The sequence below is a fragment of the Stegostoma tigrinum genome, chromosome 3 (assembly GCF_030684315.1).
Source record: "Stegostoma tigrinum isolate sSteTig4 chromosome 3, sSteTig4.hap1, whole genome shotgun sequence".
Classification (NCBI taxonomy): Eukaryota; Metazoa; Chordata; class Chondrichthyes; order Orectolobiformes; family Stegostomatidae; genus Stegostoma; species Stegostoma tigrinum.
The window spans coordinates 5,813,525-5,839,339 of record NC_081356.1 but is presented as its reverse complement, the minus strand read 5'-3'; the positions used below and the strand labels follow the sequence as shown (position 1 = coordinate 5,839,339).

The following is a 25,815-nucleotide window of genomic DNA, read 5'->3' as shown; positions in this document are numbered from 1 at the left end:
ATTTCAAACGTTTTTTTTACTGGTCCATTCATGCCTATGATTCATTATCAATGCTTCCTAATGTATGTATGCATATATTTCCACTATCCAATAGCAGTTGCTGGAAAAGTTCAGCAGGTCTGGCAGCGTCTTGTGGGGAAAAATCAGGGTTAACATTTCGTGTCCGGTGACCCTTCCTCAGGATCTGGCTGTCATCCTCTTCGGATCCGAAACGTTAACTCTGATTTTGCTTCAAATATGTTGCCAGATCTGCTGAGCTTTTCCAGCAACTTCTGATTTTGTTCCTGATTTACAGCATCCGCAGTTGTCTCAGTTTTTATCCAATAACAAAAGGCTCATTGAGTTTTCACAGGGTCGTTTTAACATTTTCTAATCACCTGTTCAGTGATGTTATTACAGATCTGTGGAACAGGTGGGATATGAAGAAACCCCCCTGGATCAGAGTTAGGGACATTATCACTCTGTCACAAGAAGCCGACAGTAACGCTTTATCAACTCACGGATTAAAGTGCACGTTCACGATGAAAGTGAGGAATTTCACTTCTGATTGGTGCAGGGTCATCATCGCTGAATGGCTTGTGGTAACCAAGCGAGTGTCATTCCTGGTTACAGTGAGCAAGTGCATTGAGGAAGCAGTCCTTACGCTTCGAAAGAAGAGGCCATCACGTTGGAAGGGGCATGAATCAATATTTTTGGTGGCCTGTATGAGATTATGTAGCTGCGTGTGTGCGCGCCCCCGTGGGGAACGAGTAAGCAAAACAACGATTTATAAAAGAATCTCTAAATGGCATATTATTGTATGCCACCTCTAATCCAGGGGTGAGACAATGATAACACACATGTATCACTGCAGTTTTATCCCTTTTGTTTTATTTCGCCCTTCCAGTTTTTCAAGGGTTATTGAATAACACGAGCGGGGTCGTTTTCTCTTGTGAAATGCTTTTGCCCAGTTAAAGCAGGAAATTAAGTACTGCTATCACGTAATTGAATCAGCCCAAATGCACGGTACTTATTAATTTCTCGAGTTTGAATGGTTCTAAGGGTCCATCGCAGTTAAAGGGCCGCAGGATAGCTCGCTTTTCATTCAATCTTCGATAGGACGTGTGTGTGTGTGTCAGTGCAGTGAGGATGCGGATATGTGTGTCAATTGTTCACACACACACATTAAAACTGAAAAAGAGAAGTCAACAAATGCAACTTTCCAACGCAGAATGTGACTGTAAACATTATGGCTGTTAGGGACTGGGCTGCAGCATGCAGAGTCGGAGACGTGCCGAAGGTTTTTTTTTGTTCTGCCAATGGTTGATGCGGCTTTCAAATCCTTGGTTGAATGAGTTTCTACAAATCGGTCACCAATTACCCACCCCCGCAGTCCAGTTGGGCTGAGCACAGATACACGCAAAGCTCCAGTCGCTGGCATAGACACAGCCACACGTACAACACACTAAACTGCAGCACTCGAACCCGAGTGTACAGCAGTAAGTCCAGAGTCACAGATACCCCTCCCCCTCTAACCACCACCACCCCCCCCCCCAACTCCGCGAAGAGAGGGAGAGAGAGAGAGAGAGGAAAAGAGAAAGGAAAAGAGTTGAGATCTGCTGGGAAAACTCACTGGCGACAGAGGCTCCGCTCCATCTTTGAGCAGCGAATATCTTCACTGGGGAATATTCGCCTGGATCCAGGGATACTCTCTGTCATGAGGGTGTTTACGCTGTGTTGTGCAATAATTTATTTTAACTACCCGGTAAGTGGCTCTTGGTCTGAAGCAGTCGTGAAAATAGCCTGAACCACATATCGCCGTGATCCGTGTGCAGCCGCTAACGTTTGATAATGTAAGGATTTAGGTCAACTGTCAACAGAGTTGGAGACCGCCAGTACAGTGTTGTCCTTGGTGTGGGCTGGATCTGATACTTGTTTAAAAAGAAACAGTAGGTGACAACGAGGGTAGCCATCAGATGAACACCTACAAACAAACGTGTGGTCACTTCGAACAATTGAGCTTACTTATCAGAGCCCTTTTATAAAGTTGTATCTTTGGCTTGGGACTAAAGTGACCATCAATACTTCCCCAATTCCTCTGGAGGAACAGTCAATCAGTCATTCCGGAAGCTTTAGTTACAAAACCTGTCCTTTTTCAAGTTAGCACTGACCTGTTGTTGGGTAATCGCGACAGGTGGAGTTTTTTTAGCTCGTGGCTGATTAAAGAGTTTTATGTCAAATTGTCTTCTCAGAGGAATATATAGAATGTTTTTATTGTTCAGTAGGAGTTACTTTCCCATGCGTTGTGAAATGATAAAAGCTAATAGGAAGCAACCTGAACCTGACTCAGGGCTAAAAGTGAAAGTGGAAAAACGTGGTGCTGGGTCATGCTGCCAAATATTTCTTCACTCTGCTCCTTCACATCTGATCGAACTGTCCCAGACTGATCTGCCTCTTCATCCAGAAAAAAACAGTTCACATTTAAATTCCAGATCCAGATCCACAAAATGTCTAGAGGTGTACTACTGGATTTGTAAAAAGAGCTGGCCCTGTGTCTCAGTATATTGATGGGAAAAAGTATTTGTTATCCTTGGAAGGCAGCATGCACCGGATTAATGTGAGCATTTAAATCTAACACAACCTGCAGATTTATTTAGTCACCCCTTACCTTTTGGGGTTATCAATGCGTAATGACATATGCAAACAGTATAGTTGATACATATATGGAGCGAATATTTAATTTAATGCAATTTAACCATCATATAATCTTACAGACGTTTAAAACAATCTAACATGACCTAAAAAAAATTAGACCAGCAAATTGGTAAAGGCATTTTTAAGACTTTAGTTATAAAGAAAGTTTTTCTTGACCTTCTGGTTGAGATGACTGACCTGTCCTTACAATAGCACGCCAGTGAGTGGCTTCACGCTCCTCCGAAGGGATTTCTCCCCAGCTCGCACCGTCAGATACACATGTTCCCGTCGGTGAACATACTATTCTCACAGTGAGGCAATCTGCCGGCTGGAATGGGGTGCTGACTTGTCATAGCTTCCTCTAATGCACTTCAACATTTTCAACCAGTCAGTGTCATTCGTATTATATTTTTTTAAATGTGCAATCATGTTTTATTTTAAATAGATATTGGGGCAAATCTATTTCTTTTAGTTGACGAGAGTTTTCCTCTCTGTACGTTGATTTGACAGCAGCTCTCTCGCTCATTTGTTTACTGAACTTCTTTTTCAACGGAAACTTCTTCAAATCCGATCCCTCACACAAATATCAGAACAATTCCGGTCTTGGACTTCCCCTGCACCCGTCTCACCGCTCCCCCCCCCCCCCACCCACCCCCGCCAGAAGAACGACAACCATACTGTGTTTAAGGCATCAACCTGGTGATATGTCACATTTTTGCTTCTTTGATCGATCCACAAGTCTGCTGCTCCCTTCTAATATTTCAGCATCAGCTCCAATTCTAAGTAAGTAAACAAATACAGTGATTTAAACAGATCAATTTAACTGAAAAACGAAAGAACTGCTGATGCAGAGCGGTTCTGAGGAAGGACCCGAAACGTTAGCTCTGTTCTTTCCTTCACAGATGCTGCCAGACCTGCTGAGCTTTTCCAGCAACTTTGTTTTCGTGTCAACTTAGCTGAATTTGCCCTTAGACCCTTTCCCTGTCTCTAACCCTGTCTTTAAAGATGGCACGGTGGCTCAGTGGTTAGCACTGCAGCCTCACAGCGCCAGGAACCCGGGTTCGATTCCAGCCTCGGGTGACTGTGAGGAGTTTGCACATTCTCCCAATGTCTGCGTGGGTTTCCTCCGGGTGCTCCGATTTCCTCTCACAGTCCAAAGATGTGCAGGCTAGATGGATAGGCCATGCTAAATTGTTGTGGGCTGTAGGGGAATGGGTCTGGGTGGGATGCTTCAAGGGGCAGTGTGGAATTGTTGGGCCGAAGGGCCTGTTTCCACACTGTAGGGAGTTTAATCTAATGGTTTCACCTTTTACTACAGTTCATTCACTTTTCACTTGTCACCCATATTCTGGGACTCCCCTGATCAATGGGATGTGATCTACAATTACGAATGGTTTTCTTCTCCAGTACCTTCAGTGCTGGGGGCTAGAGCACCCCGTTCCTCTGTACTCCCTGACACCATAGGGAGTGACCTGTTCCTTTAACCGCATCTGTCAAATGTCAGGTAAAAAGAAATAAAGAACAGCGGAAGCTGGAAATCTGAAACAAAAAACATAAATTCCTGGAGAATCTCAGCAGCCCCGGCAGCATCTGTGCAGAGAACTCAAGAGTTAATGTTGTGGGTTCATTAGCTCCTCTTCTGTGTTTAGCTCAGTTGGCGAGTGAAGCCAATTCCTCCACTTTTTGAGGTTAGCATGAAGGACTCTCCTCAAGCTCGCCCCCTCGAGAGAGTAGGCCTTAAGCAATTTTATTTTTTCTCCAGAACTCGAAGCAGCTAGGAAAAATAAAACGTGATAAACGTCGCAGAGTGTAGCTGCTCACATAGAGAAGTTGTAGTATCGATTTGTTTATTGCACCGCGTTCTTTATTTGGCCGTGAAACAGTCACGCTGCAATCCTGGGCACACCACCTTCAATTGCTGAACAAGCCCGCGCTCAAGTGATATAAATTCACATCCAATCTAACACAACATCCCCAGGCTGTTCTGCTGCTGCAAAATGGAGACAGTTTCCGAAGGATAATTTTTAAAAACCACTTGTTTGGTGGGTGGAGGGGATAACGGTACAATTTACAGCAAAAAATAACCACAGTGACGTGGGCATAAAGCAGTGTGGAGCTGGATGAACACAGCAGGCCAAGCAACATCAGAGGAGCAGGAAAGCTGACGTCGAGGGTCGGAACCCTTCTTCAGAAAGTTCTCCCAACCCGAAACGTCAGCTTTCCGGCTCCTCTGATGCTGCCTGGCCTGCTGTGTTCATCCAGCTTCACACCGTGTTATCTCCGACTCCAGCATCGGCAGTTCTTACGATTTCTACAGAGACGTGGAGATGGCTTCAGCTAAACAACAGAAATAATAATTACCAACATTAGACATTTTCGTCTTCTTTCCCGGCTCGGTTCCTGACCCTCACTATTTCTACCTGCTCAGACCAGGCGCTCGAGAATGGATGGTACAATTGATCCGTTCATAATAAAACGAACCGGCGGAAAGTAGCAACAAGCACAAGATAAACTCAAGATAACAAAGTGTGAGGCTGGATGAACACAGCAGGCCCAGCAGCATCTCAGGAGCACAAAAGCTGACGTTTCGGGCCTAGACCTCTCTGATGAAGGGTCTAGGCCCGAAACGTCAGCTTTTGTGTTCCTGAGATGCTGCTTGGCCTGCTGTGTTCATCCAGCTCCATACTTTGTTACCTTGGATTCTCCAGCATCTGCAGTTCCCATTATCTCTGACCACAAGATGAAATCACGTGCAGTCGGTGACTCCATGCCTTCAACACTGCACATCGAATACCAAACACGCACTGACTCCCACAAAACATACACTCGGCTCCAACACCCCGGTGCAATCAGGTCGACGTTCTCTCAATGAGAGAGGGGTCGATTATCTGTAAACTAGAACAATGAGCTGCGGTTGGTGGAACCCTGAAACAGAAAAGAAACAGAAATTGTTGGAGAAACTCAACAGGTCTGACAGTATTTGTTGAGAGGACTGTTCTGAAGAAGGGTCACTGGCCTCGAAATTTCACCTCTGTCTATCCACAGATGCGATCAGACCTGTTGACTTCTCCATCCTTGGGTGGGTTCGCCCAGCTGGCAGGGTGATAACTTTGCAATACCGAGTTTATTCAAAAATATACTTTATTAATTTAAGAAAAAATGATGTGGAGGTGTGGGTGCTGAATTGGGGTGGACAAGGTTCTCAAGGAGCAGCGCTCAGTCAGCTTGTGATTTCAAACAAACCTGTTGGACTATAATCTTATCTCGTGTGCCTTCTGACCATATTTATGTACGTACAAAGTCACTAAAGCAGTCCGGTTCTGTACAAACAAACATTGGTATTTGACTCTATCCACCAAACAAACCAAAGCCATTGCGATAACAAGGTGTACAGCTGGAAGAACACAGCAGGCCAAGCAGCGTCAGAGGAGCAGGAAAGTTGACGTTTCGGGCCTAGACCCCTCCTCTGAACCAATGCCATTTCTTACTTGTACAAGTTTATACTTGAGTCATGGCTGATGAACCTATAACTGAAAAACTTAGGCAGATAGAACTTAAATGGTGGTCTTTCCCCACTAAGAGATACCAGTGACTCCCTTGTTCGTTCCACACTGCCCTCCAACCCCACCACACCCGGCACCTTCCCCTGCAACCGCAGGAAATGCTACAGTCACCCCCACACCTCCTCCCTCACCCCCATCCCAGGCCCCAAGATGACTTTCCATATTAAGCAGAGGTTCACCTGCACATCTGCCAATGTGGTATACTGCATCCACTATACCCGGTGTGGCTTCCTTCACATTGGGGAAACCAAGCGGAGGCTTGGGGACAGCTTTGCAGAACACCTCCGCTCGGTTCGCAATAAACAACTGCACCTCCCAGTCGTGAACCATTTCCACTCCCCCTCCCATTCTTTATATGACATGTCCATCATGGGCCTCCTGCAGTGCCACAATAATGCCACCCGAAGGTTGCAGGAACAGCAACTCATATTCTGCTTGGGAACCCTGCAGCCCAATGGTGTCAATGTGGACTTCACCAGCTTCAAAATCTCCCCTTCCCCAATCGCATCTCAAAACCTGCCCAGTTCGCCCCCTCCCCCCACTGCACCACACAACCAGCCCAGCTCTTCCCCTCCACCCACTGTATCCCAAAACCAGTCCAACCTGTCTCTGCCTCCCTAACCTGTTCTTCCTCTCACCCATCCCTTCCTCCCACCCCAAGCCGCACCTCCATCTCCTACCTACTAACCTCATCCCACCTCCTTGACCTGTCCGTCTTCCCTGGACTGACCTATCCCCTCCCTACCTCCCCACCTATACTGTCCTCTCCACCTATCTTCTTTACTCTCCATCTTCGGTCCGCCTCCCCCTCTCTCCCTATTTATTCCAGTTCCCTCTCCCCATCCCCCTCTCTGATGAAGGGTCTAGGCCCGAAACGTCAGCTTTTGTGCTCCTGAGATGCTGCTGCGCCTGCTGTGTTCATCCAGCCTCACATTTTATTATCTTATAAGCGATATCAGTAGTGTGGGTTCAATTTCTGCACTGGCCAATGAGTGATTCTCCTTCTCAATCTCTCCCCTCACCTGAAACGTGATTACCTTTAGGTTAAGCCACCAGCAGTCTTCTGTCTCGAGAGAACGATCAGCCCCACGGCCTGGTCAGGTCATGGTAGCTTCTCTGTATCTGCTGGCGGTTCTGTCAGCGCGGACAATGAGCTTGTAAAGTAAGATTTGACTTTTGCCTTCAGTAGTTGTATTTCGAACTGGGGGTAAGAAAAAGAACACAGTATTGCAATCAACAAAATACTTATATGTTGCTGTAGATTAATGTTCATAACATTATCATTTCGTTCAAGTTCTGGGTGCAGTGCAAGTCCTGACACAGCGCCTCACTGAAACCATTCATGTTAATTCCGTACAGAAATACAAACAAAGTCATTTAACACCGATAAATGTGACACTTTCAGAACCAAAAGGTCAAAGTATTAATGATATAGCAGCGATGGTTGTTCCCCAAGGTACAGTGGTATTGTTACATATAATCAGCGCTGTGTTAATACATATACATATTCCTTTATGGTATTTGGTAAATGTTTTTAACGTTCACAGGCGATTCTCTGACCTGGTTTGGATCATGTAGTGAACTGTTATCAACTCTCGCTGGATTGACGGATCAATTAAGCACGTTTGATTGCCGAAGAATCGTCCTAACCATGAATGGAAGACCCTGTAATATTAACCACAGGGCGACAGGTACTCCCCAGGCCTCAGCGTTGATCAGCGGACAACAGATTCCCCCCATCATCATCCAGACAGAAACACCATGCCCGTCTTCAAACAGCGCAACACCAAGTCCCGCTACTGGAATGCTTGCGACCAACATGCATCCCAAACTGTTCCTCAACGGCTGCCAGCACCCTACAGTCACACCCCAAAACAGCAGTATGCCCGAAAATGCCATCCATTTACCAGCTTTAAGTCCCAGGAGGCATGTGGCAACAAAACATTCTTTTCAAATACCCCAAACTCTGGGGCATCCAACAAGCTTATCTTCAAAACCAAAACACACGGAATTTGGAGGCATATTTTCAAACAGCAGTATAAAAGGTAGGGACTTCATTGACTGAAGTGCTCTTGGCGTGTTTATTTGAACATCCAGACGTGAATTAATTTGTATCATTCTGATTTGTTTTTAAAAACGGTTTGATTTTTTATTTAGAAAAGTTATGTTGGTTTAAATACAGAATGATTTTTTTTCTCAAATAGCTTCTTGCCAGTTTGTTGGTTTAATGCTGTTTGGTTAAATGGATGATTGTTTAGCAATTCACTGACCTATCCTGATCCATCGCCTTCAGCATGCCTTTGCATGTTGGTGGTGATGTCAGCATACAGCCAACAAGTTTAAAAGATGCCTAGTTAAATAGTAAGTGACCCTTGCTAATTTATTACTGCTAGCTTTCTTTCTAAAACCTTTTGCTTGGTAACTGTTGCACAGGACTCCTACTGTACTTGCAGTGAATCAATAACCAGCTCTTCTGAACGTGATGGTTTTTAATAAGAATGATTTATTACTTCGAGATATTGAACTGCAAATTACGATATGATGACTCACCCTGATAATATCTTGATTACAAATTATTGAATATACATCACAACATATTAGCTGCTGGATACCATAGTTTTTGATGTCTGCCATGAGGCCAGCCACCAACAAAAAAGATAACAAAACTTCCATCTGCACAGAGCATAGATTTTTTTTAAAAATGGGAATACTAGCAAAGATGTAATTATACCCTCAAAATATGATGGTAGCTCAAAACCATTACCTGTTATTAAGGAAAGTGGAAAGAACTGTGAATGCTGTAAATCAGGAAGCAAAACAGACGCTGCTGGAAAAGCTCAGCAGGTCTGGCAGCATCAGTGAAGAAAAATCACAGTTAATGCTTCGGGTAATGTTACCCTGACCCAACGTGTTAACTCTGATTATTTTTCTTCACAGATGCTCCCAGACCTGCTGAGCTTTTCCAGCAGCATCTGTTTTTGTACCTGTTATTAAGGCATTGCCTGAATTCCTTGATTAATTATGGTCACTTGTTGGTTCTGTATTTGAACATTTTTCACTGTGAAAATATTAATTGGGCTGAGAGAGTTAACTTTTTCCATGATGACCATGCATTTTTTTAGTGATAGTACAACTCTCAAATAAACTTAACAGGGAATCATTGTGTGACACATGTAGAATATTTGCTAGATGCTCTTTAGAACTTGAACTGAGAGAAAAATACATTGCAAACAGGGCACTTCAGAATTCCCTTTACAAAAACAAATGAAGCACAGAGATTACACAGTTATACAAGCAGTCCTTGCAGAATTTGATAGATGCTCATCAATATTTTTCTATTTTGTACCTAAATAATTGTTTAATGATTACATTGGTTAGTTGCAATATAATAGTCTCTTGTCATCCATCTTCTATCCAACTTTTTCAAGTGTGCCAATCTTTATTAGACTTTTCATTCTTAATATTGTAGCATCTGGATTTCTGAAAGGTCGTGTATCTCTTTACATTATAACTTTCTTTTTGTTCTGGATTGTACAAATGAACAAATGTTACATGAAATCACTAGTTTTGAGACTTCCCAATTATTACATTGTATCCCTATGTAATTGGTTGAATCAGAATGGTAACTTGAAGAGATGAAAAGATTCACGCACAGCATAGGATTGAGATTTTGTAAATTTCATAGATGATAAAATAGCAATTAAATACAGTTGGGCCAGTGGAAGTATCTATCGAATTGGAGCAGATTGATTTAGAATGTTACTGTGTTGCATGTTGTTAATATTTGGCATTCTCCAAACTATTTAGGCTATGGCAATGTTGTCGAGATGAATACATAAATGTCATAATTGGTGCTATTATGACAACTGTGAGTTGTAGTGGGATACTGGCTCTATTGAACAAAAATGATATGATCCTGCTGACTTATTGGATATTTGATTTGACCTTTAATTGTACATGTGAGCTTTTTGCCTCCTCTGTAAACTTCATCGACTTGTGTGCACATAAATGAGATTTTGGAGCACCACAGCAGTGAAGTAACTAATAATTTCTATTTCCTTCATTCATAAATTCAATGCATTGATAATGCATTTATTTGGTTGTTAAAAATGAAATTGCAGAATATGTACGTAAAATAGACTCAACCAAAGAGTATACAGGAGAAAAGAAAATACTTTCCCTTGTTTTAAAAGTGGAAACTCATAAAGATTTAAACAGATTTATTTGCAGCATTTTACATTGCAAGCATGCTTAGATTTTCAGATCTCAATAGACCTTTATATTATGTTTCATTTTACACTCTCAAGCAGTCAACATAGCTTTGAAATTTGAAAGATAATGAGATGTTAGTTTCAAAACAACCAATAGTTTGCAAAAGCAATGCTGAAGAAAATGCGGCTGAAATTGTATGATTCACTCCAAGCATCAGCACTTAAAATGTTTCAATTCAAAGAATTTTGAAATTAAAGCAAGCCTTATGAATTATTTTTGCATTGATTGAACAGGAAAAAAATATATACCTTCATGTCAATAGAGGTTTCCTGCCAGCATAGGGGTATATTTGACAATAGTTTGTTATAAAGATTGAAACAAAAGATAGCTACCAAAGAGGGCACTCAAAGACCATTCAAACATTTTCAAAATGCATGGTAAGAGATAACTGTTGTCTACAGCCTCCAGTGGACTTAATTCTGCCTTTCATTTAACCAAAAGAATTCTCTCTATCTGAAACCATAGCAAATTCATCTCTCAAGTATACATACCACTGATTAGATTATTACATCTGTATTCTTTACCTCGTCACTTAGACAATCTTGAACTCCTTTGATTGCTTCACATGCATGGCCATAAAGCAGCATGGCACGCATACAGGGTACAAGTTCTCCTTGGAACTATTGTACTGAAATCCTGAGTGCGTCACTCAGGAAATCTTGCCAAGACATTCCAGCTGCATGAGGCATGTTCTGTTACTGATACACAGGAATGGTTGCAGGATGGCCAGATGGATGCTATAAATGATCCCCTGTATATTATAAATGGCAATGCCACAAAATTACGTTGCTGGTTGGGGAGGGGGTTCTGGGGAATAGTGGGGTGTGGGAGTGGAAGGTGAAACTCCAGTTCTGCTAAACAGTGAAGGAGATTTTAACTCCTGCTCCCTGGTGGAAGTAATACAATGGGAAACTTAAGATTTGAGCTCTTTGGTTCGCTGCAAGTTCCTGGAATACTGTTGAGTTACCATTGCACATTCACCTGGGTGAATGGTGGAAGGGTGGCTCAGTGGTTAACATTGCTGCCTCACGGCACCAAGAACCTGGGCTTGATTCTACCCTTGCATGACTGTCTGTGTGGGGATTACGCGTTCTTGCTATATTTTAGTGGTTTCCTGCAGGTGCTCCAGTTTCCTCCCACAGTCCAAACATGTGCACCTTAGATGGGTTGACCATGTTAACTTGCCCCCCATGATGTCCAAAGGTGTGGAGTTTAGGTGGGTTAGCCATGAGAAATGCAGAGCTACAGGTGTTGGGTGAGGCTAGATTGGACGCTCTTCAGATGATTGGTGCAGACTCGATGGGCCAAATGGCCTGCTTTCACACTGTAGGGATTCTAAATCTTGTAAATCTTTTTGAAGCAGGCTTTTACTGTGGATTTCCTTGGTACTTTTAAGAGATACTGAGTTGGTATTATTAGATAGATCATGTAAAACAAAACTGTTGTAATCAGAGTTACCACAAGGCAATGCACTTAAAAATTGGATTGCTAACTTCAGTCTTGAATTAATGAGCTAATTCAGTGTTGATGCATGTCAAAAACCATTTTATGAATTTTATGGGGTCCCACAGCCTGCTTCACTTTGAGAAAACAAAAACAGAAGCCAGGACCCTATTTAAAATAAAGTTGTTTACACTATTTCAAAGAACAAAGAACAAAGAAAATTACAGCACAGAAACAGGCCCTTCAGCCCTCCAAGCCTGCGCCGATCGAGATCCTCTGTCTAACCTGTCATCTATTTTCTAACAGTCTGTGTCCATTTGCTTCCTGCCCATCCATGTACCTGTCCAAATATATCTTAAAGGATGCTAACATGTCTGCATCTACCACATCCGCTGGCAACTTGTTCCAGGCACCCACCACCCTCTGTGTAAAGAACTTTCCATGCATATCTCCCTTAAACTTCCCTCCTCTCACTTTGAACTCATGAACCCTAGTAATTGAGTCCCCCACTCTGCGAAAAAGCTTTTTGCCATCCACTCTGTCTATACCCCTCATGATTTTGTAGACCTCAATCAGGCCCCCCCTCAATCTCTGTCTTTCTAATGAAAATAATCCTAATCTATTCAACCTCTCTTCATAGCTAGCACCCTCCATACCAGGCAACATCCTGGTGAACCTCCTCTGCACCATCTCCAAAGCATCCACATCCTTTTGGTAATGTGGTGACCAGAACTGCACATAGTACTCCAAATGTGGCCGAACCAAAGTCCTATACAACTGCAACATGACCTGCCAATTTTTGTACTCAATACACCGCCCAATGAAGGAAAGTATGCCATATGCCTTCTTGACCACCCTATTGACCTGTGTTGTCACCTTCAGGGAACAATGGACCTGAACACCCAGATCTCTCTGTTCATCAATTTTCCCTAGGACTTTTCCATTTACTGTATAGTTCGCCCTTGAATTTGATCTTCCAAAATACATCACCTCGCATTTGCCTGGATTGAACTCCATCTGCCATTTATCTGCCCAACTCTCCAGTCTATCTATGTTCTGCTGTAATCTCTGACAGTCTCTTTCACTATCAGCTACTCCACCAATCTTAGTGTCATCAGCAAACTTGCTGATCAGACCACCTACACCTTCCTCCAGATCATTTACATATATCACAAACAACAGTGGTCCCAGCACAGATCCCTGCGGAACACCACTGGTCAGAGATCTCCAATTTGAGAAATTCCCTTTTACTACTATCCTCTGTCTCCTGTTGCCTAGCCAGTTTTTTATCCATCTAGCTAGCACACCCTGGACCCCATGTGACTTCACTTTCTCCATCAGCCTGCCATGGGGAACCTTATCAAACACCTTACTGAAGTCCATGTATATGACATCTACAGCCTTTCCCTCATCAATCCACTTTGTCACGTCGTCAAAGAATTCTATTAAGTTGGTAAGGCATGGCCTTCCCTGCACAAAACCATGTTGCCTGCCACTGATAAGCCCATTTTCTTCCAAATGGGAATAGATCCTATCCCTCAGTATCTTCTCCAGTAGCTTCCCTACCACTGACGTCAGGCTCACCGGTCGATAATTACCTGGATTATCCTTGCTGCCCTTCTTAAACAAGGAGACAACATTAGCAAGTGTCCAGTCCTCTGGGACCTCATCCATGTATAAGGATGCTGCAAAGATATCTGTTAAGGCCCCGGCAATTTCCTCTCTCGCTTCCCTCAGTAACCTGGGATAGATCCCATCCGGACCTGGGGACTTGCCCACCTTAATGTCTTTTAGGATACCTAACACTTCATACTTGATGGGTGGTTAATTGGCTCAGGGTGGGTCTTCTACCTTTATGTATGTTGAAGTCCCACCTTACAGAACTGTCTGGCAATCTGAAACTCTAGAAACTCTGTAGTCCCAGCAGCTTCAGGTTTGAATGCTGGTCACTGCTGCAATTAGAGCAGAAGGAAAGGAAATTCTAGAGTGTGGACTGAAGGCTGGTTTGGGGTCCTAGTGAGGCCTAATCGGCAGGTGATAGCAAAGTGATGAGGCAGATGATGGGCTCGATATGAGAGGGTAGTGGCAGAGTTAAAGAAGGATATGTTCTGAAGGTACAGAAGAGTTTGGGAGGTGGGGCTGTGGAATGCTTCCAATGGTCACGTAAGATCCTGAAAGTAGTTTTTCTCAACTAGTCCTGAGGAAGCTGCCAGTTGCCAATCTACTAGATTGACACACATAGTCCAAAGACATGCAGGTTAGGGACATTGGCCATGCTAAATTGCCCTTGGTGTCCAGAGATGTGCAGGCTAGGTAGGTTAGCCATGGGAAATGCAGGATTATAGAGTTAGGCTAGAGTGGTGGGTCTGGCTGGGTTGCTTTTTAGTGAACTCAATGGGCTGAACGGCCAGTTTCATCACTGTAAGGATTCTATGATTCTCTGAAGTCCCAGATTTTACTATATGATTGATTCATAATGCTCCAAAGTATAGTCATGCACTGCTTAATTATGATACAGTTGCTTCATGAAGAGGTTCGCCACCAACTTCTCAGGTCAGCTAAAGTGATAACTGTGGTCTGAGTTGTGTGACCCTGTAATCTAACCTGAGAACTAATGAAGAAAGCTTATTTTTAACCCATTCCATATAATCTAAAATGTTAAATTGATTGGTAAATAAAATTCCTGCCTTTCATTTACTGTAATGGCCTCTGCCATACAGCATTCTTTTTATACTCATTCATGGGATGTGGCATTGCGAACAAGGCTGGTATTTAATGCCTGTCCCTAGTTGCCCTTGAAAATGCGGTATTGAGCTGCCTTCATTCCATTTGGTGGAGGTAGACCCACAATACCATTGGGAAAGAGTTTCAGGATTTTGACTCAATGGCAGTGGAGGAATAGTGATATATTTCAAAGTCAGGATGATGAGTGGCCTGGAGGGGAGTTTGCAAGTTGTGGTGTTCCAAATATATGCTGTTCTTCCAGATAAGTAATAGCCATGGGTTTGGAAGGTGCTGTCTCAGGGGCCTTGAATTACTTTATTATTTCATTATTTCACAAGGGGTCTCAAAATTATTCTTGATTTTAAGTACTGTCTCATCTTAAGCTTTACAACTTAGCCTTCTCTATTCAGTTCTCTAAGACCCAGTGAACAGGGTTAATTTTCACGTATATGCCTTTGGCATGCAGCTTCACCTCCCAAGCATTTTAACTTTTAACTGCCTGCATGCTACTAGATCTGACTGTAATTTCATCATGGTTGAGGGAGATATTCCTTCAATTGAACTCAGGAACAACAAATTCTATAGTTACCGCTCACCACTAGGCTTACATCCTCCTGCTTGAATAAACAGTTATTGATCAGAAGCTCCAGTTTCTGTATCTTATTTCATGCCCAAGGCCTGCTTACATCGCTGACCCCATCTTCTGAATTTATTTATTCCCCAAAAGCAAACGTTAACTTCTCATCTTCATCAAAAAGCTCTCTACTGCCTCATCTCCATGCAATCCCAATAATATTGTCCACATTTACATTCAGACCCCATCTGCCCTGTTCTTCTAAATATAACTTGTATATTGTTCCAATTCATGTTCCACTTTCATGACAAAAACCTTTGTCATTCATGACAATTCTCTTTTCCTAAGCCCTTGCCTCTCATTACCTAACCCTCCACATTGGAAGGTTTTCTCCAAAACCATATTTTTGACCAATTCTTCATCCCTCTATGGAGGTTCTAACTTCCACAATAAAACTATTACTGAGCAGTCGGATTTTAATTGATGTTATAGTGGTGTTTCTTTAAAGTGCAATTTTGTGAAATAGCGTTGAATGAATCAGATTTTACCACTAAAGTCCTTGTAAAAGTTGCAGTTATGTTCTGTAGAAAATAAAAATACTAAAATATTCTACACTTGTCATAATAATGGTAAGATATGAACTAACAATTTCAACTTCCATCATCTGATTTTAATATCTGAAACCTTTTTAGACAGTGAAAAAAATATTTTGATCAAAGGAGAAATCAATGGCTTAAGTTGGCCATGGTCATCATCTGACCAGTTTGAGCCAAACTCTTGAAATGAAAATGAAATAAATAACAACAGTCTGAGGCAAAATTAACATTACATAAAAAGGCATTGAAATCTAGCCAAATATAATGAAACCCTCATTTCCTAATTTTGGTTTATCTCTTTCTGAGAGTTTCACAAATTAAACTGAAAGTCAACTGCAGATCATCCATCTCTAAAAAACTGTAACGCCAGACATGGGAAACACAAATGAACTATATTCCAGGAAAACAGATTTTGGGCAGAGGAAGAGAATGAAAGAACATGGATTGGTAACAACAATGACTGGGAACCTATCTCACTCCCTGATTTCTTCTTGTAAGTCAACACCAATGATAAAATAAATCACAGAGTCTTTTATTCATCAAGAACCTGACAAGCTTCACTACTGCTGAGAATACAATTCCATTTAAACAGCTGCAGTCTCAGGTTTAACTACAGCAACTGAAGGACTCCGAGAATGTTTTAAACTGCTTGTTTTCTATTGCTGTGTTGTACTGGACAACTCAGAACTAATTGTATCATCAGCTATTGGTACATGATGAATTGATACACCAGGCCTTTTGACCTTCCCTTACCCTTCTATCAATACACCAAGTATATTGGCAGCAGGTTTTTATATCATTCATCCGCTTCCATCATTGTGCCCTTCCCCTTCAAAATTAAGGATATACCTTAACTATTTAATTCTTTTGTGGAGTAGAAAGGCATGGAGTCTTCAACTCATCTCCAATTTTCATAAGGGAGTGAAATCTAATTGTCAACATCAAGGGTATATTTATTCTTGTTCTCTTGTTTGCTATTTATTGAATTTACCTTATATTTAAGTGTAAAGAGCCACAGCTATCATTTCACTGATCTGTGTACATAAGCACCAATATTTAACTTGCATGCAAGGATGTTATCATTTAGCTTGTGAGTATCAGTGGGACTTTTACTGTCCTTCAAATTTATATTTCTCTCCAATTTAGGAGCACAGTAACCTGCAGTCTTTTAATATTTTCATGATTTGTCTACTCTATATGGGGCATTCTGATACAACTTGAAACATGGATCTAGATGTGTTACTTAGAATAAAATAAATGCTGAGTGTAAAATTCTAAAGTTTGAAATGGTGTGTTACCAAACTTCTTTCATACTGATCAACTAAACTCAACATCCATATGAAAATGGAACAAGAAACTAATGACACATTTTAAATATAGCACTATCTCTCATTATTGATGGTTAGAGAAGTATTAGTTTATTTGACGCTGTTTGTTATGCTACAATTTTGTTAATTGCCCCTATGTTTTTATTTCTGTAAAGGTATGTTTTTGACACTTCAGGAATGATTGAATAAAAATCTGGAATAAAAAGTCAGTTTGATGGCAACCACATAAGTATTGTTGATTGTGGTAAAACTTCTCTGGTTCAAGGTTTTCCTTTGGGAAGTGAAGGATGGATAGGGAAGGAATTCTGCAGTCCTTACCTATTTTAATCTACACATGACTCCAGTCCCACAGCAATGTGTTTAACTCTTTACTACCATCTGGGCAATTAAGGACGGGAATTAAATGAGGGCCCAGTCTGAGAAGCCCACATCACATAAAGTATGAAAAGAAACATTCTATCTAATGTCAAACCAAGATTTATGAATAATAACAAGAAAAATCTTGAATCTTCATTGCCAGTGAATGCCAGTGCTCTCATTCCATTGTCTATTAGTTAATTAACTTTACTCCTACTATGAAATGTTGAAAGGAAAATCATGAGCTGTTCACTTCTCTTCTGTTGATGTTACTTAGATATAGGAAAGTTATATTTTGTTGGACCCATATTTTCAAAAGTAGTTTTAAGTTTCTGGCTAATTAGAGAAACTTCCTAATTTTACAGAAAGTGAAACGATGATGATGCTACTCATCAGCCAAACAACCTCCAACCCAAATGTAATGACATAGATTTTTCTGTCTCACCTTTTCAAACTACAGCTCACTCAGGTCTGGTCCAGCTAATGAATCTCTATTTACAGTGATCATGTGAACATGAAGTCAGAAGGTCGTCTCAGGATCAAATGGGACATCAGAATTGTCAACAGAAAATTTTAACTTTAACTGTTGCCAGAGAGACAGACGGAGCCAGTGACTAGGGGCCAGAGTTTGGAGTGGGAACCGAAAACAATCCCTTCGGTCTTTCAAATTTCTAAAAGGAAGAAATTTTTGTTTGCCTAGCACTGAGTGTTGGATAAACAGGCTGATAATTTGGTAGCAGTGGAGGAGTTGAGAGAATAGTGGTGAGGTATAACTAAGTGCTACTGGTATACTCATGAAATGAAACCTATACCTTCACGCATGAAATAGGCATTACATAATTGGCATGACAGCAGGAGACAGGTAGTAATGGTGGACTGTTGCTTTTCGGACTGGAAACTTGTGGTGAAGGGTGTTCCACAGGTTCTAGGTCCTCTTTTGTTTGTCATTTATGTAAATGATTTGGATGAGAGTATAGAAGGCACACTCAGTAAGTTTGTGGACAACAATTACAACATTTAAAAGTTGGAAGGATACATGAATAGGAAGCGATATTTGGATGGATAGGGGCCAGGAGCAGGCAGGTGAGATTAGTTTAGTTTGGGATTATGTTTGGCATGGATTCTTTGGACCGAAGGGTCTGTTTCTGTGCTGTGTGACTCTATGACTCAATGGGAAAAAGGGCCAAAGACTGATATTTGGGGGATCCCAGAGTTAACAATTGGAGAACAGGAAATAAAACACTTCAAGTGTCTCTAGCTATGAGTACATAGATAAGAATGGAATCATCATAATTGTCAAGTTCCTTCTCTCTTGTGCGCTTACTTAATAATCTTTTAATTACCTCAAAGCTGTTTGTTTCAAACATTCTCTCCGTATTTTAATTGCCCATTCTCACCTTTCTTTGGTAAAATAAGTTTGTTCTCAACTTCCTATCAGTTGTTTGTTATGGTGACGATCTTATAATGATGATCTCTCATTACGCTCTTTAATTCAACAATAAACATTGTCCATGTATCCCTCCATCCAAAACTTACAAAATTTTAGGTCTCCTCATCTTTTATGCAAACCTTGCCCATTTTTCATAGATACTTTATAATCAACCTGTTCAGGCATGTTAAGACTACATTTCTTGAACAGATGGAAATTGGACCCAAATCTCTCTGATATTTATATCCATATATTTCTGGTATCATACTTATGAATTTTCTCTGCACCATCTCCAATGTGTCCATACCCTTAAAAGAATACCTCCAAGTCATTCTATAATAAAACTCTTCTTTAATTCTTCCCATGTGTTTCACCATCAAGTGTCATCTTACTGGAAACCTATTGATCTTCCAATTTTTCTGGGAGTCATATAGATACAATGACCTCGCAAAGAATGTTACCAATTAATTTGTGTCAGTTGTTTCTATGTGAAGCAGTAGTTTGAAAGTTTAAGTGTGTTGCAGTCAGCAACTCATTTGTATTGTTTCAAGGGGCAAAAGAAACAATGTTGAGTCATTTTAACTTCCTTGCTTTCATCAGCAGTTCACTAGGAAAGGAGAATGAAAGGATTTTTTTTATGTAATACTTTTCATTGTTAAATGACATTTTTAAGAGTTCCTTGATTGATGAATTACTTTTGCAATGCAGTCATTGCATTTGTGAACAAATTGTGACAATACTATGGCCCCAAGGGGCTACTTTATCCTTTTTGGTGAAACAGCAATTGAACGAGATGTAATGAGCACTCTGTAAGAAAGTAAACAATTTGTGAAGCCTTGAGTTTCTTTTTAAAAGTTGTAACAATAGAAGCAGCCTGATTTGGTGTGGTCAAGCTCTCATACAACCAGCATTTTTAGTTTAGCTTTCAGCAGAAACTGCTGGGGTTACGAAAAACTGCCACATTTCTTTGTTACAGCTGAAAGCTGGAGTTCCCTCTCTCTCTCAGAATTGCCTTTTGATGCTTTTTCTTCCCAGATTAGAGGACTGCATGTGAGATAATTCTGTTTTCTAAATTTGCCTTTTTTCAAGTGTGTGTATATGGGATGTTGCTATATTGGAACAGTTAACTAGTAATAGTTACTGTATCTACTAATTTGTTAACTTTTCCAAAAGAGTTAAGTTATTTCAATTCCTTCTTTCTTTTGCTGTATTTTTCTATAGTGGATGAATATAGTGTGTATGATTTTAAATCCTGTAGTTTGACAAATTGAATTACATCTGGAACACAACACCTTGCATTTGCCCTTAAAATAAGAAAATGTTAGGATCTAGACTACATTCTGAACATTTTGAAATCCATAACAAAATACAGCTGTTAAATTATTTAGCGTTAGACCTTAGGAATAGAAGGAAGGTAATGACCAGGTATAAAAATAGAAAATGCTGAAGAAACTCTGCTCACCTCGCAACACCTGTGGAAAGTAAAGAAGTTAACAGACACTGCATACCCTCCTGCCGAGCTTTGTGTTATCTGAAAACTGGGAAAGTTGGCAGGTTAGTTTCCTCACCTGGATGGTAGTTATTAATCGTACATCCAAAACACTGGGTAATTGTTTAGCTACTCCAATCAAAGACATGGGTACTCATGAAATGAACCACTTAGAAATATTGAGACACATCCCATCAATTGATTTTTATGGTACTCTGCTATGATTTTGAAATGAGCACTTTATTTTTCTTCCACTTCAGCAACTATGTTACTGTTTAGATAGTTATGTTCATTATGAATTCATGGCTGAGTTTCAGGTGTGTCCGTTGCAAGGGTGAGCTCAACCCTTTTTATCCTCTTAGAGCAGATGACACACAGCTTTCTGTGTTTAAGCTTCCAATGTTTAAGCATCCAATCTACTGCCACTACAAATAGTAATTTGTAATCAAAATGTTACATTTTATCCTCTCCTATCTCTACCAGATTACTTTCACGTAGTTCATGTGCCAAATTAGTACACATGATTATATTATTCAAACATGTTTGGACAAATACATGTAATATTATCTAATCTCATGTTTGCATATCCTAGCAGCAGTATATAAAGTGTGATTACCATTAAACCTGCACTGTCTATTTTTCCCTTTCAGCCCCTCCCATTGCCTACATTGTACTTTTCCATTTCATAGATAGAATCCCCTACAGTGTGGAAACAGGCCCTTTGGCCCAACAAGTCCACTTTGACCCTCAGAGCATCCCAGCCACACCCATTCCTCCTATAACCCATCTAATATACACACCCCTGAACACTGCAGACAATTTACTCGGCCAATCCACCTAGCCTGCACATCTTTGGACTGGGAGGAAACCCGCACAGGCATGAGGAGAATGTGCAAACTTCATACAGACGGTGACCCAAGGGTGGAATCAAACCCGGGTCCCTGCTGCTGTGAGGCAGCTCTGCTAACCACTGAGCCACCGTGCCACTCATCTGTCCTATTGCCTCCACTGTCTATTTTTCTCTCTTTCAATGAGTGTCAAAACAGGTAGTCCATTAATTCATAAATAAATTATAATTCAAAACTAAAAGGTTGTTCAAAACAGATTATGATTTTGATGTGATTTCTGGTAATTGATGCAAGCTAATTGAATTATAAACATTTAATGATTTTTCACATGACAAATATATTTTATCCTCAGTATCAATTGTAATGTATTTGACCAGGGCTTTTGTTAGATGGTGAGAAGTTTAATTTCTTTTCTGCAAGGAATTAAAATATTTTCTATTGTTAATGCATAAAATCTGATGACTTTTCACAGTGGATTCTGGATGATGCATTAGAGGATGTTTGAGAATGCATTGAGAGGGCATGGGTGGTGGGTTTGGGAAATGGATGGGTTATGAGTGATCTTGAGGAGGCTTTTAAACCCAGTTAAGAGATGTCACTAAGAACTTAGGTGGGCTTTCTAACTAGTCCACATTTGAATTCACGTTCCTCCTGCACTGATTCACCATTTGGAAATTGAGGCCACACTGTGTGGAAAAAGAGAAAAATCCAGAAGAGTTGCATAACAGTCAAGAGTGTAGTTCACGAGTCACACAATGTACCAACTTGCAAAATGCAACCCCAAGAGAAATATCCAGCCCATAATCACAATAAACTGCTTAACTGGTTAGCCCCAGAGACTGTGTGAAGCACTACCTAATTAAATATGATAGATTTATTCAACCTTGGCCTCTCTACACTGTAAATATGAACCTTTGGCATATTCCCAAGGTGTAATTATAGCATGATCCGGAGCTTTAAGACAGTTTATCACAAAAATACCAAGTACTGTTGGCAACAAATCTCTTTAATATTTTGTGACCTTCTTGCACCTGTGCTAAACAAATCACATGGCTAGAATCCCAGTCCAAGTGACATGCTGATCAGTCAGGACTGATGTATGTCTTATACTTTTTGGAAGATGGACCCTATAACATCAAATCAAACACATTTTAGAGGAAAGTAGTTAGCATTTTTATATGCTTTACATTGGGAAGTTTATGAATAATGCATGCTTTTGGGTAATATTTATGTTAGGATCCAGTAACGAGTAGCAACGCAAAACCAAAGTAGATTGTACATGAGCATGTTATGTCATTTTTTAAGAATATTCCGAGTACAACCTGATTGTAATTTTATTTAAGTGATAATATGGAATCATAGCATGCCATCATACCCAGACATTGTGTACACAATTTCATATAAGTTAGCTATGAGGAAGGAAAAGAAAATGGACTTGATTCAAGTATCTGGTTCAGTTCAACTTGCAATGACCCCAGTTTATAGGTCATCAGGGTCAAAACCGGTTTGTGACGAATGAAGTATGTTTCTCAAAGTCAATGGCACAAGAATAAGCAGGGATTGGTTACTAGGTTCCGTCAGCTGCTGTTTTCAGTCTTTTGAAGCATAGGGAAATGTTTCAATTTACCATAGGATAGTCTAACCTGCGATTGTCCTTTTGCTGTGTGATATAATCATATGGGAAAAATCAATTGTTCTATAATTATTTTCATCCATAAAAACTGAAAGAACTGTGGAGTCTGTAAATCAGAAACAAAAGCAAAAGTTGCTGGAAAAGCTCAGCAGGTCTGGCAGCATCTGTGAAGATAAAATCCAGTGCCCTTTCCTCAGAACAGCTCAGGACAGCTGGCCTGAAACATTAATTCTGTATTTTTCTTCACAGATGCTGCCAGACATGCTGATCCTTTCCAGCAACTTTTGTTTTTGTTCCTGATTTTCATCCATAGTGGATGAAGCATTTGTCCAGCACAGCAGTACTGTATTTGTCCAGTATTTGAGTTGTGGAAGTTTGTTTTACAGTTAGTACATTACATATGGAAATATTATTTCATATGTTTACTTGATGCATTGGTTATCTTGAGAATTTGTTTTGCGTTATCTTCTCTAGTAAATAATAAACAGCTGCACAGATATTTCTTTACACATGTGAACCATATGGAGTCTGGGTAACTCAGCCAGTAGATTATCAGATGGCTAATCAGATTGACAAGGGTTCAGTTACAGGCCCAAATGCTGTTTTACAGAACGAGACAGGGTAAACACAGGAAGGATGTTCCCAATTACCAGGAGTCTGGAATCAGGGGATTCAAGGATGTGACATAGGTCATTTAGGACTAAAATGAGGAGAAATTTGTTTACTCAGAGATTGGTGACCCTGTGAAATTCTCATCAATGGGAATTGGTTGAGGCCAAAATGTTCTCAGGAGAGAGTTACATGGGGCTAAAGGGGTCAAAGGGTATGGGGCAAAACTGGGAACACTTACTGAGTTGGATAACAGCCATGACCATGTAGAATGGTGGAGCAGGGTCAAGGGGCTGAATGGCCAATTCCTGCTGTTATTTTCTCTGCCCCTGTACAAATAAGCATTGACAGGCTACTCAACACAGAAGGAACTAAAGCTGAACAATATTGTATTGTTGTTTGACACCCATGCGCACAGATATCCAGTTAGGAATCACTGAGCAATGATCCAGGCTGAAGTATCTCCATGTAAGTTTGAGGACATGAAACAAACATAACTGCATGCACTACTGCCTGAAATAACTCTGGACAGGCCAGTATCCCATCACCAAGTCTCCCTTTATTCACATGTGGAGAGTCCTTGACACTGATCCAGCATCCTCAGAACCAGCTCTCAGAATGAACAGGATGTCTAATAGTCTGTTTATATCTGTCAGCCAGGGCTCCCTGATTGAATAAGATTAACATGCCCAATCAGGGAACTCATATGTTATGACATCCATCTGGCTGATCTTATTACAATCGCGACACTATCTAGTTCAAACATATCAACTCAAAACTTGATGAAGAAACTTGGGAGTTTTCTGGTTCAAATTTGGCAGTTCCCCATTGTATGATACTGAGAAGGTGTGTTATGTCTATGATTAAATTTATTGAACTTCAGATGGAAAACTGACACCCTTCTCATCATTATTAACTGCTAGCAGCTATTAAAATCAATACATTCTAATGCTTGTTTAATAAGACAGGAATGGTGTACTTTACTAATGCACTCACTTTCTAAAAGGTGCTCGGCAATTTTAATAGAAGCCAAGTTGCCAGGTTCAAGGATTATCAGCAACATATTGGACTGATACAGAGAAATGCAGGGTAGGGTCTTAATTGATTTGCATTGTGATTGATTGCTTTCTGCCTCCTTTGCTGTCTGTAAAATTGTTTGTGGGGCAGAGATGAGTAGGTAGCTGCTGACAAAGAAGCTCATAACATTTTATATCTAATAGAATTATACAGCATGGAAACACACTCTTGGGTCCAAACAGTCCATGCAAAATATGATCCCAAGCTAAACTAGTCCCATCTGCTCCTGGCCCCTATCCCTCCAAAGCTTTCCTATTCATGTACCTATCCAAATGTCTTTTAAACTTTGCAATTGTAACCACATCCACCACTTCCTTGGGAAGGTCATTCCACGCACAAACCAAAAGAAGACCACAAAATTCTACCTTTGTCTGTTGACCCTACCCTGTTAAAGTAAATATTTATTTCTCTCTCCTTTAAATAAAAGGTACTGCAGCAGTGATATCTAAGTAGGTAACAATGCTAAGTCTATGGACTGAAGTATCTTTCACTAAATTTGCATTTAATACATTGTTGGATTTACTAGGAGTTTCAGCTCAATTTTTAACCTTACAGCCCCTGTGGGAACAGTGCAGGCAAACAGTTAAAATGATAAAATTGGTCTTATTGCACTGTTCTCATTGGGAAACATCTGATTGCCCTATAAACTGCAACATTAGATTAGATTCCCGACAGTGTGAAAACTGGCCCTTCGGCCCAACTAGTCCACACTGCCTTTCAGAGCATCCCAAACCTATCCCCCTATATCCTACACACCCCTGAACACTATGGGCCAATCCACCGAGCCTGCACATCTTTGGACTGTGGGAGGAAACCCACACAGACACAGGGAGAATGTGGAAACTCCACATAGACAGCTGCCTGAGGTTGGAATCGAACCTAGGTCCCTGGTGTGGTGAGGCTGCAGTGCTAACCACTGAGTCACCGTGCCACCCTAATACATGTCATTGTGATGGAAAGCTTAAATTGACAACTTTAGTTTTTTTTTCTTTGGGTAAACAGCACGATCACCATTACTTTTTCTCAATTTTATCATGAGCTTGAAACTTGGGGAAAGGGAATGAAAACAACGATGTTGTCTGTGGTGAAATAATAATCTTTCCTGCAAATAATCAGTAGCTTTTGAGAGATCTTCCTGTGCTGTTTTTTCATTATTTTCGTTTTACTTCAAACTAATTATCTGCAGAGATTAAAAGGTAT

The 25,815-nt window shown here is 40.8% G+C and overlaps 1 protein-coding gene across 4 annotated transcripts in view; it reads left to right on the top strand.

Annotated features, from left to right (window-relative positions):
• The first annotated feature begins 635 nt into the window (after window positions 1-635).
• The window catches only part of glis3 (GLIS family zinc finger 3), a 551,634-nt gene continuing 526,454 nt past the window's right edge, over window positions 636-25,815 (top strand). For 2 of the 4 annotated variants that reach the window (XM_048528094.2, XM_048528092.2), the window contains exons 1-2: window positions 1,428-1,744; window positions 7,784-8,281. In XM_048528094.2, coding sequence (XP_048384051.1) covers window positions 7,888-8,281 — 394 coding nt within the window. In that variant the 5' untranslated portion in view covers window positions 1,428-1,744; window positions 7,784-7,887. Of the gene's footprint in view, window positions 750-1,427; window positions 1,745-3,414; window positions 3,457-7,783; window positions 8,282-25,815 lie in introns of those variants that run through there. The other 2 variants (XM_059642762.1, XM_048528093.2) reach the window with 2 other exon arrangements.